Source organism: Leguminivora glycinivorella, chromosome 11 (genome assembly GCF_023078275.1).
Source record: "Leguminivora glycinivorella isolate SPB_JAAS2020 chromosome 11, LegGlyc_1.1, whole genome shotgun sequence".
NCBI lineage: Eukaryota > Metazoa > Arthropoda > Insecta > Lepidoptera > Tortricidae > Leguminivora > Leguminivora glycinivorella.
The window spans coordinates 7,401,487-7,427,754 of NC_062981.1; the positions used below are offsets into that span (position 1 = coordinate 7,401,487).

The 26,268-nt window shown below is 36.0% G+C and overlaps 2 protein-coding genes across 2 annotated transcripts in view; both read right to left on the bottom strand.

Annotated features, from left to right (window-relative positions):
- The window catches only part of LOC125230810 (neuropeptide CCHamide-2 receptor-like), a 153,064-nt gene that overhangs the window by 54,867 nt on the left and 71,929 nt on the right, over positions 1–26,268 (bottom strand). The window lies entirely within an intron of this gene.
- On the bottom strand, positions 6,051–24,978 carry LOC125230807. The gene is made up of 2 exons (XM_048136030.1): positions 24,834–24,978; positions 6,051–7,169 (listed from the first exon to the last, which is right to left on the bottom strand). The coding sequence occupies exons 1-2, from the start codon at positions 24,919–24,921 to the stop codon at positions 6,187–6,189; spliced, it is 1,071 nt and encodes a 356-aa protein (XP_047991987.1). The 5' UTR covers positions 24,922–24,978; the 3' UTR covers positions 6,051–6,186.

The following is a 26,268-nucleotide window of genomic DNA, read 5'->3' on the forward strand; positions in this document are numbered from 1 at the left end:
TCAGTGTTTGGATACCGCACGAACTTGATAGAGATCAACTAAACCGCCGTGCCGATACCTGCATACAACTTCTGTCTTTTCGCCGCACATTCAACTGGTTGGACCATCTTATCACTGGAGATGAAAAATGGGTCTTATATATAAATCACACACGCAAACGTCAGTGGCTAGCTCCAAACGAAAAAGGAATAGAGGCACCAAAAACAGAGCCTCACCCGAAAAAAGTTATGCTGTCCGTTTGGTGGGATATTCATGGTATTATTCATTGGGAACTCCTACCAAGTGGAACGACTGTTACCGCATCAGTATATTGTAATCAGCTTGAAAATTTAAACCAAAAAATCTGTCAGAATCGTCCACAGCATGCTAAAGTTTTTTTCTTACACGACAATGCTCACCCACACATTGCAAAAGTGACTCGGCTAAAGCTATTGGAGCTAGGTTGGAAAGTGATACCTCATCCACCGTACTCTCCAGACTTGGCACCTACGGATTACGCATTGTTCAGATCGCTAAGCAATGCCTTGAATGAAAAAGAGTTCGATGATCAAGCCCATCTACGACAGTACATAGCTGAGTTTTTTGAATCTAAACCTAAGAACTTCTTCGCCGATGCTATTCATTCTTTACCAGAACGATGGAGACAAGTAGTAGATAACGAAGGCCGTTATATTTTTGATAAATGATTATATAATAAATTAAATAAAAATTACAATATTGGTTATGAACCCAATAATAACTTGTGAGATACAATGTATTTTCAAATATAACTTGGTAATCCCATATATTGATATGAGATTACAAAGTTATTTATGCAGTTGATGTATCTAAAAATAAGCGCGTTACAAAACACGGAGAAACTAAAAAGCAAAAAATAATAAACCTTTGAATTCAGATTTCTTATCGTATTGCAATAATCTAAACATCCAAATTATAAACAAATCAATTATTTTTGCAGTCGGTACCAGACCTGTTCGTCGCCTTGCTATTGCCTGTTTGCCCCACCCAACCATACGCAGGCTGGCACCGACTCCAAAAATAATTGATTTGTTTATAATTTGGATGTTTAGATTATTGCAATACGATAAGAAATCTGAATTCAAAGGTTTATTATTTTTTGCTTTTTAGTTTCTCCGTGTTTTGTAACGCGCTTATTTTTGAAGGCGGTTTTATTTTTTGTTAAAAAGTTTATTTATTTGTTGATTTTTAGTGGTTCCTATTGATATTATATGTATCAGTCCGAATACATGTACACTAGTGAAAGAATTATCCTTTAACTCCTAACCATTGAGGAGTTGACCTTCCATCATCAGCTCAGCCACATAAAATTATTACCATCAGGCGTAAATACTGGTTTACCTTTGAAAAATACACTAAAAACATTACATGTGCCTATAACATTTGAAGAGTTCCCTCGATTTCTCCAGGATCCCATCATCAGACCCTGACTTGGTGCCAATGGGACCATCTCGGGGTTATACCCGTTCGATCAAAAAAAAAAAAATAATGAAAATCGGTCCACAATTCTCGGAGATATCGAGGAACATACATACAAAAAAAAAAAAAAAAAAACATTCAGTCGAATTGAGAACCTCCTCCTTTTTTGAAGTCGGTTAAAAACCTGAAATGAAATTGCAACATTTCTTAATTTTTTAACCGACTTCAAAAAAGGAGGAGGTTCTCAATTCGACTGAATGTTTTTTTTTATTTTATTTTTTGTATGTATGTTATTCGATATCTCCGATAATCATGGACCGATTTTCAAAATTTTTTTTTCAAGTCGGGGTCTGATGATGGGATCTTGGAGAAATCGAGGGAACTCCTCAAATGTTATAGGCACATGTAATGTTTTTAGTGTATTTTTCAAAGGTACACCAGTATTTACGCCTGATGGTGATAACTTTATGTGGCTGAGCTGATGATGGAAGGTCAACTCCTCAATGGTTAGGAGTTAAAGGATAATTCTTTCACTACTGTACATATATTCGGACTGATACATAAAATATCAATAGGAACCACTAAAAATCAACAAATAAATAAACTTTTTGACAAAAAATAAAACCGCCTTCAAAAATAAGTGCGTTACAAAAAACGAAGAAACTAAAAAGCAAAAAATAATAAACCTTTGAATTCAGATTCCTTATCGGATTGCAATAATCTAAACATCCAAATTATAAACAAATCAATTATTTTTGGAGTCGGTGCCAGCCTGCGTATGGTTGGGTCAGGGGTGGTGCAAACACGAATAGCAAGGCGATGAACAGGTCTGGTACCGACCACAAAAGTAATTGATTTGTTTATAATTTGGATGTTTAGATTATTGCAATCCGATAAGGAATCTGAATTCAAAGGTTTATTATTTTTGCTTTTTAGTTTCTTCGTTTTTTGTAACGCGCTTTGTTTTGAAGGCGCTTTTATTTTTTGTTAAAAAGTTTATTGTGTGATCTATACACTAAACACTTACTGTATTCTAATTTTGAAGCTTCCAAGTGTACTAGAAGTGTCTTATTATCATTGATGATTGTGTGTCAGTCAGCCGGTGAGTGACAAAACTAAGAAACTTTGGCTAGTAATTATTCCTAAACTATTGGTTCAAATATAATGAAATTTGGAATATACCGTGTTTATACAATGACTACGTGGGTGCTGAAAATTGAGGCTTCTAGTTTTATCCAGAACGGAGTAACAGGGGGTTGAAAACGGTCTGAAATGCTTCGAGAAAAGGATGGTACGGCCGTGCCTCTTTTTGCTCGACTTGGCCGGGGGCACTGCCGTGCCCCCAGATAGAGCAAAAGGGTTTTACAACTTCTTACAACCTGGCTGGTATTCGACTCAGGCCCCGTAGCCGAATGGCATTTCTAGAGGTATTTACGACGTGAAACGAAAACGAAAATCCGCGAAAGGGAGTCTAGCTCAGTCACGCCAATAGCGATAGAGATAAATATCTACGAACGTTTTGTTTCGTCAGCGTTTCGTGATCATTTGTGCATTCGGCTACGCACGCGTTCTGTCAACGCGCTGCTGTTTAAAAGAACAATCCGAAAACAGATGACAGAAGGCTCTCAATCGATTTGCAAGAGAAATGATGCGAGGAGTTGATGGTAGTTGCTGAATCAAATGTAGCAGTTTGCTTAACCACTTGCCAGCCCGCGCGACCTTTTTCCGGTCAACATCCCCTCCTTTGGATAGTAAGGTATCCGGGACTGTCTGCTGCATATTTTTTTTGGATACTATGTTATCGTGGGACTGTCAAGTGGCTAAAAAAAGAAAACGAATGTGTTATACGATGAGTAATCAGTTTGTCCAGTAAGTGCTGTGAGATGAATATGGTACCTATGTATTTCATTGAAAGCTCTCATCAAAGTCATCAACCACGATAAGAGTCCTGATATTGTGTCCAGTATGATACGCCCACCCCTACGTACTATACAGAGTGGGGCCTGTAACCAAGGTGAAGAATTGAACTGTAGGCTATTCTCCTTATACTGATCAACATTTGTTCGGCGACTTTTAAAAATAACTTGTATATTGATTTTTATTACCCTTGAAAGTTTTTTCTAAGAGGTAATTAAAAGGTAGGTATTAAGAGGTAGGTAAAGGTTTCTAAGAGGTATTGCGAATTCTGTTAAGTCTAAAGTGTGACAGATAACGTCAATGACAACAATAATGGCGTACATTGAAGCTAATATTTATTTTGTATGAAAAATTAACAATTTAAAGACTTCATAATTTTTAAAAGTCACTGAACAAATGTTGATCAGTATAAGGAGAATAGCCTACAGTTCAATTCTTCACCTTGGTTACCCCCCCCTTGGCCCCACTCTGTATAAGTATTACGGAAATAGTTATTTGTTTTACAAGGGGGCAAAGTTGTTGTTTAACCGCACGTACCAATATTGATACCGGAGCAAGCGAAAGATTCCAATATAGTATATTAGTAGAATTTTGAGCGTTGCGAAGGTATCAAAGCACGAAGGTTAAACAAACTTTGCCACCGAGTGAAACACAACATTTTTTACCACACCAACATGAACAAAATACTGTCTATAAAACATCAAAATAAATCAAATCCATCAATTTATTTAAAATTTATAATTCAAATCAAGATCATCATTTATAGGTAAAATCTATCAGTCAGCTTAAGACACCAAGTTAAAATTTGTATGAAATTACTTTGCACTCTTGTGGATAAAATGCAATTTTGCTATCTGTTTTCGAATAGCAAAGAGAGCGTTTACCAGTTGGTGTGGTGAAATAGTTATTTTCCCCTCACTAGCTCGAAAACACGTGTTTTGTCCTTTAATATCAGCGGGTAAAAACGCATTTTATCCACTAGTGGGTAAAGTAATTTGACCTTGAATAAAGTCAAATTAACTGCTTTAAAATTGATAAAAGTAGGTGAATCTAGTAATTAAGATGATTTACCACCTGTGGAACTACCGGAAGCAGTGATAAACGCATTTTTATGCGTTGTAGTTTCCTCGCTATAGTGAGGGGAAAAGTTGTGTGTTACACTCGGGTGCAAATGTATTTTACTACTCGTGTGTTAAAAAACTCGCAAGTTCAGGATTCAATTCTCTGCTCGTTTTTCAATTCCACACTAGGCGTTAAAATACAACTTTGCCCCCTTGTATAACAAATAACTATTATACAAGGGTGCAAAGTTGTATTTTAACACACGAGAAGTAAATACATTTGCACCCGAGTGTAACACAAAACTTTCCCCCTCACTATAGCGAGGAAAGTAAAACGCAAAAAAACGCGTTTATCACTGCTTTCAGTAGTTCCACAGGTGGTAAAACATCGTCATCACTAGATTCACTCATTTTTATCAGTTTTAAAGCAGTAAAAATGACTATATTCAATGACTTTATCCACTAGTGGATTCGTATAACTGTAATATAATTATTATTGTAATACTTATCTGTAATTCTTAAGCTGTAATTGTTAATATTTTGTATGACATGTCAAAAGTGCTTATTTAATTAAGCCTACTTGAATAAATATTTGAAATTGAAATTGAAATTGAAATGCGTTTTTGCCCGCTGGTATTAAAGTACTAAACACGTGTTTCCGAGCTAGTGAGAGGAAAAAAGATTTACGTCTTGTATGAGCTTTAGGATACGTCAAATATTAGTTGTAAAAAATATTGCCTTAGTCAAAAGCAACGTTGTTGTTTGAATAAAGGTAATTTTGACACTAAAATATGCGAGTCATATCTAAGTAGATACTAGATAGTCTACTTACCCACTACTTGTTTACAAAACCGATCCTAAAGGTAGTTGCATACATAATAACAAACAACATTTGTGTGCATTGAAGTTAACCCGTGGCAGACGTCAGTTTTCTAAAGATATCATTCAGATTTCCGACCGATTTGTTGTTTACACGAACATTATGAAATTAGGTTAATCCTCAGCACTGGTTCGTGTTTAGACCATCAAACGGAATACGCAGAACTGAGCAAACAATACAATGAGATGGAGTGAATGATTGAGACCATTCACCATAAATGCTGTAAGGTGTGTGTATTTATTAAGAATTTGTGCGACCAAATTCATTTAACCTTTTTTTTGGCTTGTTAAGGAAAATAAAATATCCAAATAGGTGACAGATCCTTTCATTATATTACTTAGAATTGATTTTCTTTTATGAAAAGTAGACGCATTGCGATTTTATTAGAAAGTGGTCTAATAGTACATTTTTGACCAAAAAATTACATTACGAGTATTTACAACGTATGAGCAGAACATACCGTTAATAATTTTGTACAAGGATTTTGCATCCCTTTCCTCCACTATCATTCACAATCATCCATCTCATTCGCTATTATTAAAAACTGCATGCGGAAGAATACTAAATACGGGATGTATTTTTATGTTTTTAATGATAAACGTACCTAAATGTTTTTTCAGTACAGATGGTGCTTTTTTACGCACTAGTGTTTCATTTCTTATCAGGTCGAAACTTTGGAGGGCCATCTGTACCGAAAAATGTAGTACGATACACGTGCGAAAAGGAAATTCGTAACTCCCTTCGGTCGTGTTTTAACTTTATCGCCACTCGTTTCGAACTTGCTTTTATGCACTTGTATCGTAAATATCGTAATGTACTATTATGTCATTACATGAAACACTTAATGATGATTCCTTTAAAATCAATTATATAACTACTTATTTATTATTTTTACATGTTTACGTCATTCGCGTTGATGTACATTTTATTTGTGTCGTTTGCAATCTTTGGATTATCATAATATTCATTGTAATCAATACAGTTATTTATAATCGCATTTTGTTCGGGTAACATATCTTTTATCTGGGCATAATTTTGCTTTTCTTCTTTTTGTTTAATACGTCCCGACGACGACTCATTTTCAAAACAGGGTGTTACATAACCTGATAAATGTTCTGCTTTATTACTTTCCTCCCTTGTTAATGTATCGTTATTTGATTCCTTAGGGAAATCGTATATTTCAAAACTATTTTCTGGTTCGTCGTCTCCAAAAATACTGCTACTTTTTAAACTCTCTTCCACTTTTGTAACCTTTGAAGCTGTCGTTTCTAAGTTGGTAGAACAATGATTATCTGTTTTAATTTTTTTATCCCTGTGGGGTGTTTCTGGAGTGTCACATAAATCTAAAGCTGGAGTTGAGGCACATTTCAAAACTTTTTCATCTTTCGGTTTGCTTTCATTCACTATGTTTTGAAGACTGTTTATTGAATCGTTTTTGGCAGCGCGTTTTAACACTTCTTTGCAAATCAACGTCATTTGTTCTGGTAATATGTATGGTAAGTCTTTAGCAGCACCTTTTATAATTCTTGGAGAAATATTACCCGAAGCATCAGAATTTTTAGGACTTCGCAGGGTGTTGACGTTATTTGTGATTGCAAGTTGACTCTCTTGTCTTTTTAAAGTATGGATATTTTCGTTTTCATTTTTGATATCACCGCTATTCCTTTCAAATTGTATTCCTCCAGTCGTTTTTTTCTGGCATGTTGGACACTGGGCAACTGTTTCTTCCAACTTTTCAACAGGTTGAGTAGTAAACAATCGTGTCAGGAAGTTCGTCTTAAATAAAACATATATTAGTGTTATTAACACTAAAGCAAGCAGTATTGACATCAATCCCAATATATACAGAATATATGCAGGTATTGTTTCGTAATCTGAAACAAAATTCATTTCCTTTAATGTATTAGGAATACTATAATAAATAAGACACTATTGAAACGTATTAATACTAATAATCTAAATGTCTCCGTTACAAACTAATGACGACGTTTTTTAAAATGCTTATAACTTTTGTACAATTATTATGGATATTCCTACTCGTATGTAATCATATTAAGGCCATGCATCGATAAATATTAGGATTTTAGATTCACTGGTGTGCTTAGCCCCGGAAACCTAGAGATCTGATTTTTGGATATGTATATCTTGACTATATGATTGAAATTTTTGTACAGCTCGAAACACGAATGCTTACAATTTTCTCGATAGAAATTTAATCCAAAGTAAGGCCTTAATTTTTCGTTTAACTAACATTGTGAAAAAAATATGCAACTTTAATCAGTCTAACCTACTTTAAAGTGAAGGTTTCCAAATTATCTAGTCTCTCGTAGAAGGAAATATTTTTTATTATCGTATATACAAAGATTTATCATCATTTACGATATCATGAATTCAACAGAAAACGGCCATTTTATGCGGTTTCGTTTCTCTTTCTTTCATACGTCAATCGTATACATGTGTCCTTATTGTCAAAAATGTCAGACGGCCGGCGGGCCTCGAGGAGGCAAGACCTATGTCAAATCGCGCAGCGTTTTGACAATTTATAATTACGAAAATTTGGACGTAGTTTAGCGAAAAGGATTTATCTCCATAAAATTGCCATTGAAATGAATGACTATTGTTATTGTCAGAAAGTTTAAATTCTATTGGCAATGTTTGTGGGTTAGATCCTTTTCCATAAACTACGTTCATTTTGTATATTTATTATATATACGCATGTGTGCGTATTGCCAAAGCTACGTCAAACTCTATACTATTTGAGTTACAAGATGCTATGAAATTTCGACAGGAACGATAATGTGTCCGTGGCCCTGTGGTACCAACCATCAGCTAAATATGCTAACTTCTAGGTGATTTTTTTCCATTTTATTTCGAAATTTCTACTTTTTTTTTTTTTTTCTTTCTTATTATACCAAATAAATTATAAAATAAAGAAATTAATATTAATTCATCTTCAAAAGAAGAAAACCTTTTCTGAGGGAGCCTAACCTAATGTATACAATGTTGTTTTGTGTGTTGTACATAATTTACACAATTATAAGTGAAATAAAATAAAACAAAAATAAAAAAATACATTCATTGAAAAATACGAATAGATATTGCAATAAAAAAAAATACAATGTTTAAGTTGGTTGGCCACGCAACGGGATTTGAACCCACAACTCTGGAGTGAAATCCTTGTACATATTGGATTGGACTGGCCCTGCCGGCCTGCTAAAGCTGATGTCCCTTGTTCGAATCCCGCCAAGGGTATTTATTAGTGTGAGGAGTACTTACAGATATTTATTTGGCTCATTTTCTCATTTCATCATCTCCAAGGCCATTTACATAAACGACTCATGGTTTTATACGTACTGATAAGTTGGATGTGTTTCAGTACAATTTTAAAATGTTAAATCTGCCGTTTCGGCTTGGCTATTAAAACATAAGTAATTATGTCGTTCTCTGCTATAATTCTTTGATATTTTCTACTTAGTACGTACTTCGCTATCAAACAACCTGTATGGTCTGTGCAGTGATCTTTCTGTTCTGCGGTTGTCTGTGATTAAAACTCGTTGACGTTGGTATGTCAAAATATTTTCTGTAGCTTATGCTAAAAATACAAAAGATACAAAAACAATGGTATAAGAAAGGGAAAAGACAGACTCCAGGTACATGGTTATTTTTTAAATACATCCAGCAGCGGGGCAGGCAGGGCCCAAGGTGACCGACCTACGCGCCGTGTACAGGAGTACCGCCTTCTGCATCTCACCCCTAGCGAGTGTCGCTCACTTTTGCCTATGAGATCGTTCGCCGAAACGACGATGACCGTCGAATCAACCAAGTATCTCGACCATTTTCGAGAACTGGCGCAGGTAGGTACCTACTTGTAGTACGGTACTTCGCGGTCCACAAGATTGTATGGAAAATACTAACTGCTGGCGAATTATCCTAGTTATGAGGTCATGTCTGTGCAATGTGCCCGAGTGACTCACCGGGATAGTGTCCGACAAATGTTATTATTATTGTTTATATATAGCTAAACTCAAGCTTAATCCAGAACTATAAAATAAACCTAAGAATTGGCTTTCTCTTTTTTAGGGTTTCATACCAAACATAGGCACAAAAGGAACCTTTCTGGTGCGGTTCGGCCCGTCTATTTTCTGCGTGTTCGGCAAAATACTCGATGACTCTATGTCTCTTACATAGTTTCTCTTAGTGCGTTTTCACATCATCCGTTCCGATATCGGATGTCGGACATGGGTCCGATGGGATGGCCCATGTCCCGTATATTTACGCCACCATCTTTGAATTTTTTATTTTGAAATTTTTCCTACATCCGATATCGGATCGGATAATGTGAAAACGCACTTACACACTAATTACTTTACTTTTTAAGTAAGTAAATAAGTTAATCTTCTTTATTGCCCCACAAAGATAACAGGTTTACAAATTTAATAACAGAATTACATTGAAAATAAAGGCAGTAACAGGCGGTCTTATCGATGTATATGCGATCACTACCAGAATTCCTTATTAGGGTAGCACGAAATAAAGCATAGTTTTGGTATTTCCGATGAACTACAGTATGGATTCTTCAAAAAAGGAGTGTACTTAGTTTCTAATGGGTCGGCAACGCGCATGTGACACCCCTTGAGTTGCAGGTGTCCATAGTTTCCGGTGACCTCTTTTCCTCTTACCTGCCGCCGACGTGGTATAAAAAAAATTGTAAAAGGTAATTTAAATAATATAAGGTACCTAGTTTTAATTATCAATTTTAAAAACTTGTGTTTTTAACCAACTTCCAAATTTCGAGGAGGTTATCATTTATCAATTCGTGTGTAATGTTTGATGTTTGTTACTAAATAGACAGGTTTCGATTTTTGTTTAGTGTATGTACATATTATTGAAAGCCAGTTCTGATAATTGGATTCTGGAGAAATCGAGAAAACTCCTAAAGTCTGAAAGGCGCATAATATATAGTGATTTTTGTGTTTTATTAGAACATCATGCATTTCAAAAGAACATCATTCAAAACAGTCACATATGGTGAAGTGGAACAGTTTATGATGATCAGAGCGGAACTCTTCAACGACGAATTTAACGAGTTAAGTTTTTTAAGCACTTTGAGGTTTCAAGTCAGATTTCGATCATGCTGGAGTTTTGGTGATCTCTTTTGGATACCAATCCATGAAAGATCAAGGGAACTTCTCAAATTTGAACGGCACACTTGTAGTGACTTTTGTATTATCACCAAAGTCTCTCTAATGTTTTGGATTATGAATAAGGACAAGGACTTACATTTGACGAAGTGGAACTGATGATGATCAGAACGGAACTCCTCAAAAACGCATAGCTCGTGTTAAGAGATTGATGAAAGAACTGCTGATGATGATCCGATTAGGAGCCCTTCAGTGACACATAGCTCATGTTAGGGATTTGCTCATTTATGCGTTTGTGTGTATGTAAATAAATAAATAAATAATAAATATTGGGAGATACCTTACACAGATCAACCTGGCCCCAAACTAAGCAAAGCTTGTAGGTACTATGGGTGCTAGGCGACGACGATATACTTAATTATATAAATATATACATAGAAAACATCATGACTCAGGAACAAATATCTGTGTTCATTACACAAATAAATGCCCTTATCGGGATTCGAACCCGGGACCGCGGCGTAGCAGGGTCACTACGCGCTAGGCCAGACCGGTCGTCATCATTTCATGTGTCTCTAAACATTAAAGTTTATTATTTCTTCAGTATTGATCGCAGTCGCATGTGCGTTTCGTGTATGAGGTGCCTGGCTCGCTTTTATGTAGTGTTATATAAATCCGGATTTGTGGCTAGGTCCGTGTTATCAAGGTCCGGGTACCCAAGTTTAATATGTCCGGATTCACGGATTCTAAGTACAGTCCAGTTTGCTTTCTACGTACAGTAGAATGGATGCGTTTTTAATTTTATAACAGTGAGGAATGTAAATCATTCTGTAAAGGACGGGTTCGGTACCTCGGCAACTTAGCACTGCCGGGACTACACGAATACACAAGCAGACATTTAGAACGGGTACCTTTTTCTTTTGACAGAGAACAGGTCTTGGTAATCATAACTATCTAGGAGGCAAACGTTAATTAGTTTTCTTACTTTCATTTGATAATCCGGTAAATTTTTTTTGCAAGGTTCAGGTGTTCCGAAATAGAATATTCATTTATTTTCGAACAATACTATAAGGCCCAGAAACTTCAAGGTACTACGTCTTTTAATATACACATAGTTTTAAGTAGAGGAGTTGAGTAGTTTTATGTGCTCTGCCTACCCCTTCATGGGATACAGGCGTGATTGTATGTATGTTGTATGTATGTATGTATAGTTTTAAGTTTATAGTTTTAAGCACAATGTTAAAAGCATGGAGTAGAAGAAGCTCATGTGTTAAAGAATGGTACTTATGTGGTAGCTTTTACATGTGATTAGAAGACTGTAATCAGGTCCGACTAAACAGGTTCGTCCTTGCCACTAAAAAGCGCCGTGATGTCATCGGATAGTGACGGATGAGAGAGTGTTTAGAAAAATGCAATAAAAAGTGTAGACTTGAATATCGACCTGTGGTATACTGACGTATGTGATATCTGCTGATTCCCGAACCGTTACCACTTTTTATTTATTTGTTAGGTAGATAAGCGACCAATTATATATACCTACTCCATTTTTTTCTATATAGAGGTATATAGAAATAGGAATCGAAGATGGTATGGAAAATATCCTTGTATTGCATTAACCGTCACCTTCATAACTTAAACATAAATCATGTCTGTAAAAGTAAGTAAGTAAGTACAAGGAATCTCTGGGCAACTTGCCCGGTGAAAAACCAAAAAGCTATTTATTCTATAGTGCGTTTTTAAATAGTTAAGAGACAAATATTTACATGTTAATAAATATTTTTAAGAAATTTCACAAACAACGAATGGGTTTGTTTCTACAGGACGACGTGTAACCATCATCATTTCTTAGCATAAGGAGTATACGATAAGGCATAACATCGCTTCTGGTATTTGATAGGTACTAGTACTACTTAGAAGGATTGATCATTACTAATATGTAGTAGACTGGACTGGTATGGTGAAGTTAGAGAGTTACTTCAGATAATATATAAAGAAGGTCCTCTTCGATAGTACTAGGAAACCCTAGGCTTGGTCCATTCCTTGGCCAAAGAATTTAGCGAGTAATATTGATGTAATAGGCATAGTTGACTAATTACTCGTACTTCCCGTGGGAATTCATTTTGGTGGATTATTTGGTTATTTTTAAGTTAGTCTATATTTACTGTGTACCTAAGTTTTTATTTCAGATACCATCAGTTAAAGGATTCTATACAAATAATGCATAATATTTATTAGTTCATTATATCCAGTACACGACATGCTAAACGAGCATAAGGTACAAAGTAAGCGTAGGTATATACCTAAGTCTGTATTATGATAAACTTTTATTTCATATATTAATTTCCACTCATTTTTAGCCACTATTTATAAAACTGAACAGTGTAGTTCCTCTAGGTTATGATACACATCTCACAATATAAAAAAAAACTAAACAAAATTTGTACCTTGGTTATCAATTTAACTAAATAATTTAGGTTGTTTTTTTTATACTATGTCGGTGGCAAACAAGCATACGGTCCGGCTGATGGAAAGCGGTTACCGTAACCTATGAACGCCTGCAACTCAAAGAGTGTCACATGCGCGTTGCCACCCCATTACAAACTTGTACACTCCCCTAAATCATACTATACTAAAGATTAAAAAATAACTTTGCTAAAAAAACCTTAGTTAACGTTCTATATTTCAAAAACTTTAATTTTGTTTTATATTACATCAGTTTTATTCTAAATATGATGCTTTTGATATTTAAAAATATTTTAAGCGGGTTACTCACGTATTAAGTCGATATAGCGTTGGAGTATGCGTCGCGCTCTCGACATGTAAAGGCGGGGTGTCGCTACTCTTGAGAAAGGCTCTCGAAATTGAGCCGAAACATGTCGAACGCTATATCGACTTAATACGTGAGTAACCCGCTTAAAATATTTTTAAATATGTATGAGTCTCACGGGAGTTTTATAGTTAAAAATGATGCTTTTGTTAGGTTGTTTTTACAGCTTCAGGTTTTTTACTGATCTATCACATAAAACTTGTCAGTAAATAAGTTCGAATTTTGTACTTTTTTAATGAATTGTGCAATAAAGTTTACATAAAATAATATTTACAAATATACATACAATCAGCCTGTATCCCATAAAGAGGTAGGCAGAGCGCATGAAATTACTCATGTTTCTATGCCAGACTTGGCAAATAAGGGGTTGAAAGGAAACGAAACTCTGACAAAATGTAAAATAAAATAATCATCAGTTGATTTACCTTGTACGTTAGTTTGAGCTAGCCAGTGCGTTTATGTTTAATTTACAGTTTTAAATTAGTCTTGACTAAACTGAGCTTGGCTTAAAATAATAAATAAAATTAATACCTTTCTGATGGATTAGACTTTGACTAAGGGGATTCTAATGTCAGCAGAGATAGGTTCTCTATACGTACTAGATAGGTACTACCTAGCTGTGAAAATTGATGAAGATAATATGTTAATGACTAAGGATCTGTCTACAGCTTCAACTACGGACAGTTTTTGAGTAAAAGGGTTCCTAATACCTAGATTTTTTACTATGTTTATGGGACAACATACGTATTGTCTGAAACCAGTTCTGGTAACAATCAGCATTCATAAGTCATAACTACTTATTAATTTGGGCCTCAATCCTCTGTTCTTGAAATTATCGTCCAGTCGTATCGAATTCCTCAATAATTTCACACCCTATTTTTGTTGTTATAAAGCCTCTCTCTCTTTCAGTTCGATTAAAGAGATTTTTTTATGTTCAGCTGTTTACCTGATTTGACATCTTTGTTTTAAAAACGTGATTTTACTACCTACTAAATTTCTTTAAACTTTCAGTTAAATGTCAACAATCAGGACAAGGTTTCGCTTTCATCTTGGCTGCAGAAAGAGGAACCGCCGGACTACCCGAGACGTGTTGAAGATCCACCTTCTGAGTGAGAAAAACTGAGAGAGATACAGATTCTCTCAAGACATATGAATATTCTACACGGTGTTTTCTTAGTTACGTTAATTTTAAGGATGCATTCCTATTATTCCTAATCTTATAATATCATTTACTTGGCACCCGAGCTTGCCTACGATTTTAATTGGATTCCAGACCATTGAGGTCAAATGGATTCTTGCAATTAAAAATCATCAAAAAAGAAATTTGCACATAGCATACCTGTATTCTTCATCTCCTTGAATACATATAAAATAAAACAACATAACTACCAAATTGTTTATTTCAATCACTTATTTTCAGAATTACATCCTTATTTGGTTATGCTTGGCATAGTTTGTATTATACATTATACACAGTAGTATATTTTATCTTGTACAGGTACTGTATGTATACCTCCAACGACTGAGACCATACCGCCATTTAATCGTTATTCTTTATTTAAAATGTATATTGATTCACGGTGTCCTCATAAGTGTACACAATCAAGATACTTAGCCCCATTGAATGAGTGTTTTTTGTTAAATCCAATGTTTGTAGTTCTTTAAATATATCTATGGTTTATTTGACTAAAGGTAACAATATTTGAGTAAAAAAATGTGTGACCTTCGGTTTTTGGAATGATTGCTGGTACCATATGAGACCGCTAGCCTCGCACAGAGGTAAAAGCACAGAATATATAATAGTACAAGTACAGAAGGCTCACTCCTTTGATGTCCACAAAATGCCGCCATTCTAATTTTTTTACCTACATTAATAAACGGACCGCACGCGAGCAGGCGACATTGAATTTTATTGCGCGGCGCGAAAGTCGTCACCACTGAATGGGCCGCGAATTCGCGGCCGCCGACATGTACTTGTAGCGCGGCGATAAAAGCGCGGAGTGAGCCGCCCCTGGTAAAAGTAAGAAAATACTATAAAAATCTGTTATAATTATTTATTAACAAACAGACCTTTTCAACATAATAATATGTAATAAGTAGACATGTTAGACTACATTTAATAAAAACCGGCCAAGAGCGTGTCGGGCCACGCTCAGTGTAGGGTTCCGTAGTTTTTCATATTTTTCTCAAAAACTACTGAACCTATCAAGTTCAAAATAATTTTCCTAGAAAGTCTTTATAAAGTTGTACTTTTGTGATTTTTTTCATATTTTTTAAACATATGGTTCAAAAGTTAGAGGGGGAGGGGGGACGCACTTTTTTTTCCTTTAGGAGCGATTATTTCCGAAAATATTAATATTATCATAAAACGATCATAGTAAACCCTAATTTATTTTTAAATACCTATCCAACAATATATCACACGTTGGGGTTGGAATGAAAAAAAATATCAGCCCCCACTTTACATGTAGGGGGGGTACCCTAATAAAACATTTTTTTCCATTTTTTATTTTTGCACTTTGTTGGCGTGATTGATATACATATTGGTACCAAATTTCAGCTTTCTAGTGCTAATGGTTACTAAGATTATCCGCGGACGGACGGACGGACGGACAGACAGACATGGCGAAACTATAAGGGTTCCTTGACTACGGAACCCTAAAAAGTAGGTTAGGGGAGACCGGGGATAGTTGACTAACTTTTGGCTTCAGCTCATATATCTTTGATGTTTGAATCAAAAATAATTGTTGTTACAGATAGAAGAACTATTTGGGTCTCTAAACCCTTTATTTTTGACGCAAGTATTTATTTGCAATTATAACACGTATCTATTCGATTTTCTAAACTCCAGACTCTTAGTTAACCTACCCCATCTTCGGAGTAAGTTGGCTAGGCGATAATTAATGTAAATAAAGAAATTATAAATTTAAATAAAATTTAAATATAGCCGGGGGCGCCACCCGGGGGCGGGCGAGTGGTCTAGTGGTAAGGACGTTAGCCGCGTAAGCTGAAGACCCGGGTTCGATTCCCGGCTCAGCCACCAGTGGCCCCTGGTGGGCCCTGTCGTTTTTTCTTTCGTGTATGATATCTATTTAAATTTATAATTTATATATAGTAGTGTGAACTAGTGAGACTACTTGAAAAAAAAAAACAAATCGAAAAATATTCAATAAAATAATTAGATTTGTTCCCTAATTGTAATGTAAATACAGAAAATTAATAATTTACAATAAAACAAAGTGTACGTAATGTTAGTAGCTTTTATCGAATTACAAGACACACAAACTTCAATCAATTCAATCAAATGAATTTAAGTGATACCATACGGGACCGCTAGTCTAAAATGGGTATATCTGTTATAATCATAGTACCAGGTAAGGTACAGAGAGGCAAATCTTGACTGGGGGAAATTGTAACTGATCCATTTTATATTATGATAAAAAAATCTGTTTATTTCTAAGAAACGTTTATTTATTACATACATGATGATGAGTTCTACATAGATCCACTGCACACGCCTACCATATATAAGCGGGCCGGCTTTTGAGTCTCACGCGTTCGAATTCAGAAAATTCTTATTTTCAACCGGTATTTTAGTGACAAAATCCCGTATCGCCCCCAGTGGACACTCTAATTAATAATTCAAGCATTGTAAAACATGAAAAAAATGGACCAGTTACATTTGCCCCCAGTCGAGATTTGCCCCGCTGTACCTTACATTAAAAAATCATAACAATAAGCGCTTGCATAATTAATTAATTATACAAGCTATTACTTCTTCTTCCTGCCAAGTTCCATCCCTGCCATATTTATTGTTAATAATAAGCAATTATCATCTTTTTTTTTTAATATTACAGCAATTTATTGTTGTGATTAGCAATATTCATTTCAAAAAATAAGTTCAAAAACTAAAACCCGACTACTATAAAATGTGCTCTTAAAAGTATGAAACAAGATAGAATTGTTTTATGAAATTATCATGCATGAAATACACAGTGTGTATTCTTTTCAATACATAAACTCAATGTTATAATAAGTTTGTAAATTTTAGAAATACTTGCAGAGATTCCGAAGATAACCGTGGTCGTTTGCCACAATTATAAACTTTAAGGTAAGTGGCATACGACCACGGCCATCTTCTGAATCTCTGCAAGTATTTCTAAAATTTACAAACTTATTATAACATTGAGTTTATGTATTGAAAAGAATACACACTGTGTATTTCATGCATGATAATTTCATAAAACAATTCTATCTTGTTTCATACTTTTAAGAGCACATTTTATAGTAGTCGGGTTTTAGTTTTTGAACTTATTTTTTATTTAACTTACTTTGGGGTTACTATTTTATTTATTAAGTATGAGGGCGCTGAAGGCGCCCGGCTTAGGAAAGCCTGCGTCGGGCTTCGCCCGACACCTTAAAAGGAGCCGAGGACGCCGGGCTTATTACTACGTGCGTCGGGCTTCGCCCGACACTTTAAGTTAGAGGGCGCCGAAGGCGCCCGGCTTAGAACCGCGTGCGTCGGGCTTCGCCCGACACTTTAAGTTAGAGGGCGCCGAAGGCGCCCGGTTTGGCATCGCGTGCGTCGGGCTTCGCCCGACACTTTAAATTAGAGTGCGCCTTCGGCGCCCGGCTTAAGACCGCGTGCGTCGGGCTTCGCCCGACACTTTAAGTTAGAGGGCGCCTTGGGCGCCCGGCTTAGAACCGCGTGCGTCGGGCTTCGCCCGACACTTTAAGTTAGAGGGCGCCTTCGGCGCCCGGCTTGGGATCGCGTGCGTCGGCCTTCGCCCGACACTTTAAGTTAGAGGGTGCCTTGGGCGCCCGGCTTAGAACCGCGTGCGTCGGGCTTCGCCCGACACTTTAAGTTAGAGGGCGCCTTCGGCGCCCGGCTTGGGATCGCGTGCGTCGGGCTTCGCCCGACACTTTAAGTTAGAGGGCGCCTTCGGCGCCCGGCTTAGGACGGCGTGCGTCGGGCTTTGCCCGACACTTTAAGTTAAAGGGCGCCTTCGGCGCCCGGCGTAGAACCGCGTGCGTCGGGCTTCGCCCGACACTTTAAGTTAGAGGGCGCCTTCGGCGCCCGGCTTGGGATCGCGTGCGTCGGGCTTCGCCCGACACTTTAAGTTAGAGGGCGCCTTCGGCGCCCGGCTTAGGACGGCGTGCGTCGGGCTTCGCCCGACACTTTAAGTTTGAGGGCGCCTTCGGCGCCCGGCTTAGGACAGCGTGCGTCGGGCTTCGCCCGACACTTTAAGTTATAGGGCGCCTTCGGCGCCCGGCTTGGGATCGCGTGCGTCGGGCTTCGCCCGACACTTCAAGTTATAGGGCGCCTTCGGCGCCGGCTTGGGATCGCGTGCGTCGGGCTTTGCTCGACACTTTAAGTTTGAGGGCGCCTTCGGCGCCCGGCTTAGGACCGCGTGCGTCGGGCTTCGCCCGACACTTTAAGTTATAGGGCGCCTTCGGCGCCCGGCTTGGGATCGCGTGCGTCGGGCTTCGCTCGACACTTTAAGTTTAGACGCCGCTTAGGACCGCGTGGGTCTTTAAGTAGGTTTAGGACCGCGTCTACGGTATGTATATACACTCTCATGAAGCATACCATATACTGAAAGAGACAGGAATAGCTGACAATCAGTATCGTGATACCGCATTCTCTCTCTTTATGAAAATTATATTAATTTTAAATGATTAACTGGCTTTCAATAATATATTGTAGTAGTGGAAACTCATTATGCCATGCCATGATGACGTAACATCTACTACATCTAGGTGTCCTACAATCTATGATACACGTCAGAATGTCAAAACAGTGTCAAACTACTTCTAGTTGTTATTACGACAATTTGCTGTATGAAATTGAACTTTAGGTCGAAAAAATATTGCAAGTCTTTAATAAAATAATTATATAAAGCAGCCAAATTAGTTCCTTTGGCAAAAGCCTTCGTGTGTAACCGAAGTCGGATAATGCATGGAACTATGGCATTGCGCTTGCGGATTTGCAAATAGTCAATTTTTCCGAGAAATTACTGAATTATCCGGTGTAATCAGGTAATTCTGGAAATAAAAGCTTACAATATGTACATATTTGAAATGTGCTAATTAAGCCCTTTCAAATGATATACAACATGTCATCCTAACTTCATTTTATTTTTTTGCTTCGTTACTTTATGACCTCTAGAGGGCGCCATGTTTCGTTTGCGGTGACGTTATATAGCCTATAACCAGCGGACGATTAAGACGATTCGAATGACATATCGTTTGTCAAATTCTAACGAGTACTTTAGAAGTTATGAGGGAACAGATGAACATACATACATACATACATACATAGCCACATACATACCGGTCAAAATCATAACCCTCCTTTTGCGTTGCCGTAGTCGGGTAAAAATTAAATTCCATGAATTTGGACATACGACGTAACACGGGTACACGGACGTTCATTACATGGACCCTAATTCGGATCCGTGTAACAATGAAGGGACCGTAAACTCAACGTTCTTTCTAAGAATGAAAAGAGATTAAATCGCGTATAATTAATTTACTTAAAAATATATCCTGATGTTTTCCGACGACGACATTAAAAGCTAGTTTTATTTCATGAGTAATAAATAACTATCGTCCTAACCGAAGACAATATAATTATAATCTAATGTAAGTCTATGTTGATTGGTCTTCGCGTAGTACTCGTATCTGAGGTGCCAGTGAGTTGAGGTGGTGTCCAGCCAGAAGTTGAATTTCTGAAATGTTGCATTTGCAAAAAAAAAGTATTTGCTGCATGTTGTGTTAAAATGACGAATTTGTATACCTAAAGATGAATTTTCTTAAATTTCAATTGGCATGAAGTGGAATTTGCAGCTTGTTGAATTTGCAAAAAAAACTTAATTTTTCCCACTTCGTTACCATTTTTCAAACACTGTGCTGCGGTTACAAAGTGAAAAGTATGCGAAATAATAGAAAATTTCGGGACCATTTTTTTATCTCTTGTTTTTTGCCCCAGATCGAAAGGGCTCGTGATTCTGAGTAGGAAAACCATAAATTTTACCTACCTTAGAAAAAATATTTTTGGTGATTATTCTCGCGAAAATGCCAAATGTTAATAATGTACCTACTATTTCAGTTCTTACATGTATGGTGTTTTTCAGAACAAGTTCGCATACCAGGCTATTTCTGTCAGGTCGAAATTTCAAAGGGTCATATGTAGGGTAGGCACTGAAAAACATCGTACGATACACGTGCGAAGAGGAAATCCTAAACAAGCTGTCAAAAATTCGACACGAGTTTCTGCACTTGTATCGTAATGTAGGTACTATATACCATTCAGAAATAAAACATAAGGGATAACTGTTCGAGAAACATGAACATTTTGAATTAAAATTTTATTAAGTCTGATAAAAATATGTAAAGTAAATAAATGAGTTGGCCGTGGCGTCAGTAGCTACTCAGTTGCTTTTGGCAACTCTAGTTACTAGCTGTCACCTTTAATTTGACAATAGAGTCCATTGATCATTTTAGAACAATTGAGTGAGACTCAATTTCATATTAATTCCGTATCATAGTCATACTTGTTATGGAGAATTTTTGACCAAAAGCTGCACTTTTAGATGGAAGCAAGCCGCTTTGCATGGTGATAGTAGACATCATAGTAAACAATTTTTTCCGAGGATATCGAAATTTCATCCCTTAGGAAGTCGAGCGCAGCAAGGTGTTTTATGAAAATGAAAAAAATTCTATCTTTTTATCATATGGTCCGATTTTGACAAATCTTATCTCAAATGAAAGATATTGATTAGTGCAACTTAAAAAAAAAATAAAAAAAATATTGTTCAGAAAAAGTAACAAAAAAATTGAAAAATGTAAATTTACGTATCGCATTAAACAACTTCAAAGAATGAATGACAAAATGTACAATATCGATATACGAGTTTTTTTATATCAAAGACAGATAAATTCATAATTGAAAACTAAAAACCGCATCGAAATCGGATCAGTAGTTTTTAAGGTACAAGTTGCCAAAGTTGGAAAAGTTTAGTTTATATGATCACTTTGCAATTCCTTTGCCAGAAAGTCAGAAACAATCTATTTTTCTTAGACATAAAAGTACACAGTGACAGTACACATCAAAATAAAAGTTTTTTTCTCGAGGATATCATAATTTAAGCCCTTAGAAGGACGAGCGTAGTGAGGACTATTAAAAACTGTTAAAAAAAATTCTATTATTTTTGTGCTTTGTCGGATTTTGACAAAAAATATGTCAATTGAAAGGTATTGTTTAATGTAATCGAAAAAAAAATAAAAAAAAAATTGCTAAAAACGTGTAAGAAAAAATTAAAAAAAACTTAAATTTTCGTATCACGCTGAATAACTGCTAAGAACGACATATAAGATATACAATGTCGATATATGAGTTTTTAAAATCAAAGACAAATAAATTCATAATTATAAACTGAAAACAGAATCGAAATCGGATCAGTAGTTTTTAAGATACAAGTTGCCAAAGTTGGCTTAGTTTGTTTGTATGGTCGCTTTAAAATTATTCAGCCAAAAAGTCAGAAATAATATATTTTTCTTACAGCTAAGAGTATGCATTGATAGAAGACATCATAATAAATGATTTTCGCTGAGGATATAAAAATTCCATCCCTTAGGAATCCGAGCGTAGCGAGGTCTGCAACGAAAAACAACAAAAAAACAAGTTTTTTTTTTGGGTGGTCTGATTTTTACAAAACGTGCGTCAGTTGAAAAAAATTAATTTATGTAACATAAAAAAAAAACTTGTTTTTTTGTTGTTTTTCGTTGCAGACCTCGCTACGCTCGGATTCCTAAGGGATGAAATTTTTATATCCTCAGCGAAAATCATTTATTATGATGTCTTCTATCAATGTATACTCTTAGCTGTAAGAAAAATATATTATTTCTGACTTTTTGGCTGAATAATTTAAAAGCGACCATATAAACAAACTAAGCCAACTTTGGCAACTTGTATCTTAAAAACTACTGATCCGATTTCGATTCGGTTTTCAGTTAATAATTATGAATTTATTTGTCTTTGATTTTAAAAACTCATATATCGACATTGTATATCTTATCTGTCGTTCTTAGCTGTCGTTCAGCGTGATACGAAAATTTAGGTTTTTTTTTAATTTTTTCTTACACGTTTTTAGCAATTTTTTTTAAAATTTTTTTTCGATTACATTAAACAAAACCTTTCAATTGACACATTTTTTGTCAAATTCGGACAAAGCACAAAAATAATAGAATTTTTTTAACAGTTTTTAATAGTCCTCACTACGCTCGTCCTTCTAAGGGCTTAAATTATGATATCCTCGAGAAAAAACTTTTATTTTGATGTGTACTGTCACTGTGTACTTTTATGTCTAAGAAAAATAGATTATTTCTGACTTTCTGGCAAAGGAATTGCAAAGTGATCATATAAACTAAACTTTTCCAACTTTGGCAACTTGTACCTTAAAAACTACTGATCCGATTTCGATGCGGTTTTTAGTTTTCAATTATGAATTTATCTGTCTTTGATATAAAAAAACTCGTATATCGTTATTGTACATTTTGTCATTCATTCTTTGAAGTTGTTTAATGCGATACGTAAATTTACATTTTTCAATTTTTTTGTTACTTTTTCTGAACAATACTTTTTTTTAATTTTTTTTTTAAGTTGCACTAATCAATATCTTTCATTTGAGATACGATTTGTCAAAATCGGACCATATGATAAAAAGATAGAATTTTTTTCATTTTCATAAAACACCTCGCTGCGCTCGGCTTCCTAAGGGATGAAATTTCGATATCCTCGGAAAAAATCGTTTACTATGATGTCTACTATCACCATGCAAAGCGGCTTGCTTCCATCTAAAAGTGCAGCTTTTTTTTCATAACTAGTATGACTATCAGCAAAAAGTTCAGAAAATTAATTTTGACAGTTATTAAAATGAAGTGTTTTTTTCTTGCAAAATCTGTAAATTACGCCAATTTTCATTAATTTCAAATCTAGAGGTTTCCTTAGACCGTTTCCGTATAGCATCACCTGTATTCGCATAGCAAGATCTGGTAGCTGCTGCGCCACGGGTGTGAAAAATAGAACTAAAAAATGGTGAAGAGGCCGGCTGTGCAATTCCCATTAAGTTTGTACAGTTGGATCACGTCTCCGATTTGGATAAAAATTGGTAGGCTGATAGAGTCCATGATGCTGAGCAAGAACCTTCCTTTGTTGTTACCAGATTTCTATGCATTTTCGGTAACAAAAAAGGAAAGTTTCATACAATCAATCTAGGACATTTTGGGAAACCTAGTGAATCTTGCTCAGCATCATGGACTATCAGCCTACCAATTTTTATCCAAATCAGAGACGTGATCCAAATGTACAAACTAAACGGGAATTGCGGGGCTAGTGACTCGCTGTAGGTACGTAGTGCGTTTTCACATTATCCAATCTGACATCGGATATATGTAGGAAAGAAGTACAAGGAAAAATTTAAAGATGACGGCGTAAATATATGGGATATCGGTCCTACATGTGATATCGGATAGGATAATGTGAAAACGCACTTACCTACATCACGGGGCTAGCAGTGTTGCAGAACGTATGGTATATTCCAAAGGGTAAGTAAAGTAAGTATTGCAAAACAATAAAAAAAATACAACGCGATTTAGATACCTAGGTAGCAAGGAAATGTTATTTGTAAGAGGGGTTAAATAAACTACTTAAACCTATACCCAAGAATAATTCGTTAATATAGATATTATAGCTGTCTCTATAAATCTCCTAAGGCGCATAATATGGAGTGTAGAAAAAACTCCATAAGCTATAGTAACGTATAGTAGCTTTGATAGAAACATTAAGAACCATTCGTTTTGTTATTTGACATTGGGCGAATGAATTGAATACAATATTAGTTACAACGCCATCTGTGAAGCGTGAAATTGTCAATGTCATTTTGCCGAAATATTTTTCTTTGGCTGACTGCCGATAGTTGTAGTTTACATTTATGAAGCTAGATGGAGCTTTAGCTGGGCTATTGCTCCGCGGAACGCATTTCGGCGCTTCTATGTGTGCGTGCTTGCGGGGGCTGAGGTAATTGACAAGCGTGGCCTATGAGCTGTCAGTCGCTCCTTTAGTAGCCCCTTAAGATATAAATAGTTTGACGCAAATGAGTACATAACAAACGATTTCTTAGCTCAAGCTACATTTACTTTTTTGCATATAGTCACTTAAACTGTCGTGTTTTGTGCATACAATCAATGATACCTAATAACTGGTGCGATCCAGGATAAACGTCTCGTTTGTGGAAAAATAAGTAGTTACATCATGTAGACCCGGATATATAATTAATATGTTGTTTACATATGTCTCGTGTATAAGAGTTATAAGTCCTAACCACATTATATACAATATGAAGGACATCATATCGGCGTATCGCCCTGAACCGACGAAAGTGGCGTGCTCTTGTGTTATAGACCAAAACCAAAACTCATTTTGAGTCATCGCATCAATAGTCAACACCAAATAATAGGTATCCCATCTAATATATTTTAGAGGTTTGAATTGGTAATTGAAAACTTACCGTTTTTAGGACACGGTGGACATGATATCGACGCACAAAATGGCAAAGATAAATTAATAATACTGAAAATCACTAATAACGTATGCATTCTTCTAGTCAAATTAATAATTGAATATTATAATAGCTCGTAGACGAGCGAACAACACACCGATTAATAAATATATGTTTACTGTTGTTCACTAGTTACAGGATAACTTTGTTATAATGACACGTTCACATTTTCCTTGTGGTCTTTTACTTAATAAACTCACAATTTTAATGTTTGTGATTTAACTTATTAGTAACCGCTAATTTGATTTAAACAGATAAGTAGAAACATTTTCTACCTTTTTTGCTTTGTAAGACACAAAATACGTGTAAGTAAATAAATAAATAGGTAAATAAATATAATATAAATATAATAGGACATTCTTACACAGATTGACTCTGAGTCCCACGGTAAGCTCATGAAGGCTTGTGTTGCAGGTACTCAGACAACGATATTATATAATATAAAAATACTTATAGACATAGAAAACATCCATGACTCAGGAACAAATATCTGTGCTCATAACACAAATAAATGACCTTACCGAGATTCGAACCCGGGACCGAGGCGTAGCAGGCAGGGTCACTACGCGCTAGGCCGTCAAGTACAAGGATTGTACATAGAAATAAATGAATAAGTTAAAACTCTCGGATTTTGTGCACATAATTTGCTGCGAAGACGATTCAATTAACAAAAATTTTAAAGGAAAAGTGATGTCTAATAGCGTAATACCCGAGAGAAGATCAGAAAAGGCAAGCGTCTGGCACGTCATAATCATCATATCCGTTTGTCTCCTACTGCTGAGAACAAGCCTGTCTTCTAGTAGTACTAGTACCGTGGCGTGTGTAACTGTTTATGTAGGTTCTGACCCAGCTAATCTCGTGCAGAAGTATACCTAATGTCATCCTCCCAAAGAACACGCACGATGCAAAAAGAATAGGCCAATTGTTCTCGCATCCTAGTTTACTCTACTTGTCGTACTTATTCGGAAGAATGACATATGAAAAGAGAGAGAAAGAGACGGTAACGATAATTATATGATCCGATACCGAACGTGAAGAGTCGGCCTCTTGTTTACCCAGGAGCTTCTTTCATCCAAATGCGTCCACCAATCCGTTAACACTGTTCACCTATATTATTATCGAAGCAATACTTTTTTCTTTTTCAATAAAATATATCCATTTCTTACTCTAAATCATGTTAAGTAATACAAAAGAAAGCTATTTCCCTCACATTACTTAACCGATTGGTTTGACTTTCAGGAAGATATTCGCTCAAAAGTATTGTGATTGAGTCTTTGACGTTTCGTGCGTGACGGGCCCATTTAGATGATACGAGAACTCGCATATGAATTTTATTACATTGCGGTATTTGATGGCTGTGAAAAATTGTATGTACCCTCAATGC